Source organism: Physeter macrocephalus, chromosome 5 (genome assembly GCF_002837175.3).
Source record: "Physeter macrocephalus isolate SW-GA chromosome 5, ASM283717v5, whole genome shotgun sequence".
Lineage (NCBI taxonomy): Eukaryota > Metazoa > Chordata > Mammalia > Artiodactyla > Physeteridae > Physeter > Physeter macrocephalus.
Window position 1 is genome coordinate 6,365,908 of NC_041218.1, and position 4,803 is coordinate 6,370,710.

General features: G+C 56.7%; 1 protein-coding gene across 2 annotated transcripts in view; it reads right to left on the reverse strand.

Moving 5' to 3' along the window:
* Positions 1 to 973: 973 nt before the first annotated feature.
* TMEM176A (transmembrane protein 176A) overlaps positions 974 to 4,803 on the reverse strand; it is a 5,704-nt gene continuing 1,874 nt past the window's right edge. The window contains exons 3-7 of one of the 2 annotated variants that reach the window (XM_007126650.3): positions 4,432 to 4,542; positions 2,883 to 2,939; positions 2,507 to 2,719; positions 1,846 to 1,956; positions 974 to 1,263 (exon numbers count right to left, since the gene is read on the reverse strand). In XM_007126650.3, coding sequence (XP_007126712.2) covers positions 1,222 to 1,263; positions 1,846 to 1,956; positions 2,507 to 2,719; positions 2,883 to 2,939; positions 4,432 to 4,542 — 534 coding nt within the window. In that variant the 3' untranslated portion in view covers positions 974 to 1,221. Of the gene's footprint in view, positions 1,264 to 1,534; positions 1,705 to 1,845; positions 1,957 to 2,506; positions 2,720 to 2,882; positions 2,940 to 4,431; positions 4,543 to 4,803 lie in introns of those variants that run through there. The other variant, XM_007126651.4, reaches the window with a different exon arrangement.

Sequence of the window (4,803 nt, forward strand, 5' to 3'; positions counted from 1 at the left end):
GGAGCACAGGCTCCGGACGCGCATGCTCAGCGGCCATGGCTCACGGGCCCAGCCGCTCCGCGGCACATGGGATCCTCCCGGACCGGGGCGCGAACCCGGTTCCCCTGCATCGGCAGGCGGACGCGCAACCACTGCGCCACCAGGGAAGCCCCAGTGGGTCATTTTTGTTTGGCTATTTTCAAGACTTTTTCTTTAGTTTTTAGCAGTTTGATTATGATGTATCTAGGCTGTACTTCTCTGAGTTGGTTCTGTGAAGGGTTCGTTGAGCTTCTTGAGTCTGTCCGTTTGTGTCTTTCAGCAAATTTGGGAAGTCTTCAACCATATTTTTTCACACACAAACAAAAGTAATTGTTTCGGATACGATTTGTTTGCCTCTCCAGATATTCTTTCCATATTTCTCTAGCCTGCTCTGTGCCCCAGAGGGGTGTCTTATATGGATCATATCATTGCCCAATGTCCCATGACTTCCTGTTAGGTTTGGCGAATAGGGAAAACTAGCAAGAGGTAGAAATGGGTAGTTTGGGTATTTATTCCTCAGGATGCCTCACTGCAGAATCATCTCAGGCTGGCTGTGTTTCTCTGGGAAGGGGAGAGCTCAAATCAAGCACCATCTCCATCAGGTTTCTCTGTCTCTGGCTGAAACACAGTAATTGCTCCCCTTCCTCATTTTTTGGGTTTAGCTGATGATACGCTCCCCTCCACCTTGGTTAGCAATCCTGGTATGGCAAAATTCATACCAGGGAGCAGGGATCAGAGTCTCTCTTCCTTTCATCCTTCATTCCCAGGCATTTGGGCCTACAGTCCCAGGACCAGCCTCAAAGAGAGTCTGTTTTCAAGGCCGGCAACTCTAGACCCAGACTGGCTGTTGGGAGTGGAACGAGCTTTGTAGGTTTGCTGTTGGCTTATTCTCCTCTGCCTCCCTCCAGCCAAGAGAAATACCCTAAGGAAGAAGCTGGAAGCAACAGCACGAGAGTTTATTATCATCATTGCTCGAGAGGGGGACACGAAGCAAGCAGGATGGTGAAGGTGAGCAGGAAATGGACCGGAGCAGCTCTGATGGTTAGTGGTGCAGGGCAGTGGCTGTGGCCATGGGGCAAGGATAACTGGGGCCAGAGGAGAGCCTCTCTTCCCGGCCTGGTTCTTCTTCCACGAGGCAGATGCTGGGACACCCAGTCCAGGCAGAGCTCCAGACATGAGTCCTCTGGAGAAGCAGGGCTAATTTCACTCACTCCCAGCAGTTTCTTCCAAGGGAGGGTCTCTTTTCTAAGGGAAAAGGAGGGGGTGGGACAGCCCATGGGGGAGAGAAAGTGTAAATGCTCTGTACCAGGGCAGCTTAGTTCTGGAGCCAGTCAGATCCAACATCAGCCTCATGGTACCTGATGCAAAGAGCCCCAAGGTCCCACCATGTACATGGACTTCCCTAGCTTCCTAGGGTCTCTATTTCAGATTTTTTATTTTTGATGTGGACCAATTTTTTAAAAGTCTTTATTGAATTTGTTACAATATTGCTTCTGTTTTATGTTTTGGTGTTTTGGCTGCGAGGCACGTGGGATCTTAGCTCCCCGACCAGGGATTGAACCAGCAGCACCCCCTGCATTGGAAGGTGAAGTCTTAACCGCTGGACCGCCAGGGAAGTCCTTCCCTAGGGTCTTTGGACTGGGTGTTACTTGGTCAGGGACAGGGGGTCTCTGGGCTGGGCCTCTACTGGGGTGGAAAGACAGGAATGATGCCCCTTGACACTCACTGTAATGACGCTTTTCTCCTCAAACCATGCGCTCTCCATTCCTGTCTCCCCTGGACAGCACTGCTGTCCCAAACACACAGACACGAGCTTTAGGGACTCACCTCCTTAGATCGGTATTTTCTCCAGCAGCACAGACACAGGGGGACCAGAGATGCCAGAAGCAGTAGAGCCCAGACCCCCAACAGCATGGCATTGATGCTTATGAACAGGGCCTGGGGACAGAGGACCAAAGCTGTAGGCACCAGAGTGACTGTTGCCATTCGTGGTTTGTCTTTACGCTGAGCGTGGCACAGGGTCACTCTCCACCCCATTCATCCCGTCCCCAGGTCGGTAGCTTCCGGGGTGCGGGGAGGCTGAAGAAGGAGCCCGGGGTGGGGGTCAGTGGGTGTGGCATGCAGAGAGCGGCCAGGAACCCCTGTCACCGGGTCTCAGCGTCCTCATCGGAGCAGCGATGGGCTTGGGCTGTGGTCTGGTTCCCTGACAAGCCCAAGATTTGAATATGCATTTAACACCTTCGCAGCTCTTCACATATTTGCGGTGTTGGCTCATGTATTATGAGTTCAGTGTTTGTATTTCCCACAGATCCGTAACTCCCACAGCCATAGGAACCGCTTCTGTTTTGTTCACTGCCACGCTGTGGTGACGCGAGACATGTTCGGGGCGGAACGGGTCACGCCCTTTTTGGTGGACGGCCTCACTCTCCTGCACTGTCTGACCCTCCCTGCCCACCGCCTGCCGCTGTGCCTTCCCCGGCCCGGCTACCTTCAGCATGTTCACATAGGAGGTGCACAGCTTTAGCCTTCTCGTGTCTGCACTCGGAGAGCTGGGGGCCCCGGTGGGCCCCCAGGAAGGGGAGAGATCACAGATTCTATTAAAGAAAAAAGGGCGGTACTCGTGGAGACTTCTAGCCCCGATGATGATGGCGGCTGTGGCCGTGGAGAGAGCTGCCTGGGTGAGCAGGGTCCTCAGCAGGGCCTGGTGAGGACAGAGGGCAGAGACAGACCTTGGAGACCCAGTTTCTCTGGAGCCCAGCCCGGGACAAAGAGCGGGAAGCCTAGTGGAGGGGGCGCGGGATGGGCGGCAGGCTTGGGGTGGCCTCCAGCTCCTGGGCCTGGTGTCAATCCCTCCCCGAACTCACCCAGTAGGTGCCACCTCGTTTCTCATAAATGAAGGCGACAGCTCCAGCCAGCACAGCCTGGGGAGAGATTGAAGCAGCAGGGGTGGCTCAGGGCAGCCAGGCCCCACCCTCTGCTTCTTTTTCCGTCCTCAGCTCCCACAGGCAAAGCCAACCATCCTGCTGGCCTTTGCCCACAGCACCCTACGTGGAGCCGAGGTCCTGAGCTCTGTTGTCTGTAAGACAACGGTGAGGGTATTGAAGACTGAATCAAACGCCCGAGGCTGCAGGACCCTCTATTTTAGGGACATCGAAAGTGCTCACGGTCAAGCCGGGTGTAAGCCGCCCTTCCCTTCTCCAAAACCTCTCTTTTTAAGCAACACCAGGTGCTGTACGGAAGCTCCAGGGCGGTTGGGGGCCAGGTCCAGGGTGTTGGAGGAGGTCTCAGTACAGGATCAGCGTCCGCTGCCTCGGGGCGAGGGCGGGCAATCATTCCAGGACAGGAAGTCTGGTTGATGCCAAGGGAAAGGTGCATCTGAATCCTCTTGGGCAGTTCCGGAGCTAATCTCAGTGTTTTGGGCCACGGGGTGGGTGAGCATGATTACTCTGGGCTCCTCTCTTAATCGGTATGTGTGTTTTGCTCTTGTCCTGTGAGGGTGGGCAGGACAGAGGGCGCCTCTCTCCTGCTGTGATCCGCCCACCCATCTCCTGCTGCAGGTGGCACACGTCCATCTGCTGACATAACTGCTGTGGTCCGGTGAGCCCCCCCTGGGACTTTCCCTGTGTGCAGGGCCTGCAGAGGGCAATGGGAAACCACCGGGAGGTGCATCTCCCTTGTACACACCCTCCAGCACGTTCCGCCCCCCCTCCGTCTCAGTGCAAGTGACTGGAGATGAGCCCTGTCCTAGATCCTCAGCTGATCTGCTGCCGAAGGTGGGAGGAGAGGTGGGAGAAGCCCGGGGCAGGGACCCGGGAGAGCTGACCGGTGACCGTGGCCTTCCCAGCCCTTAGCTCAGCTAGTTTCCCGTCTGTAGAAGCCTGGTGTCGGCCTAGAGAGCTGGGAGTCTTTTCAGCTGCAAACAGTCTACGTTCTGCGCCTCTCTCCTGCTGTGATCCGCCCACCCATCTCCTGCTGCAGGTGGCACACGTCCATCTGCTGACATAACTGCTGTGGTCCGGTGAGCCCCCCCTGGGACTTTCCCTGTGTGCAGGGCCTGCAGAGGGCAATGGGAAACCACCGGGAGGTGCATCTCCCTTGTACACACCCTCCAGCACGTTCCGCCCCCCCTCCGTCTCAGTGCAAGTGACTGGAGATGAGCCCTGTCCTAGATCCTCAGCTGATCTGCTGCCGAAGGTGGGAGGAGAGGTGGGAGAAGCCCGGGGCAGGGACCCGGGAGAGCTGACCGGTGACCGTGGCCTTCCCAGCCCTTAGCTCAGCTAGTTTCCCGTCTGTAGAAGCCTGGTGTCGGCCTAGAGAGCTGGGAGTCTTTTCAGCTGCAGTCTACGTTCTGATGGGGTCGATGGTGGTGGTGATAGGGGGTCTCTCTGCCCACGTTCCTCCTGCGCCACTCACCACAGCCCCCGTCCAGATGGGAGCTCCCGATCCAAGCAGCGTGGTAGAGTGGAAGAGGAAGAGGAATCCTCCCAGGACCCCACTCAACATCCCCAGCACGACCTGCACCACCTGGAAGATGAAAAACCTAAGAACCCGCATCCCAGGTTCCCGGGCCCAGGAGGGACTCTCTGCGCCTGAGTCTCAGGGGAGTTTTCAGGACCTGCCACTCCATGAATGAAAGGTTAGAACCCCATGAAGGGGAAAGAGAGGGAGAAGAGAGAAAGAGAGGGGGGACGAGGAGGGAGAGGACAGGAGGCGAGAGAAGGCGAGGGGAGGGGAGAGAAGGCGAGGGGAGGGGAGAGAAGGCGAGGGGAGGGGAGAGAAGGCGAG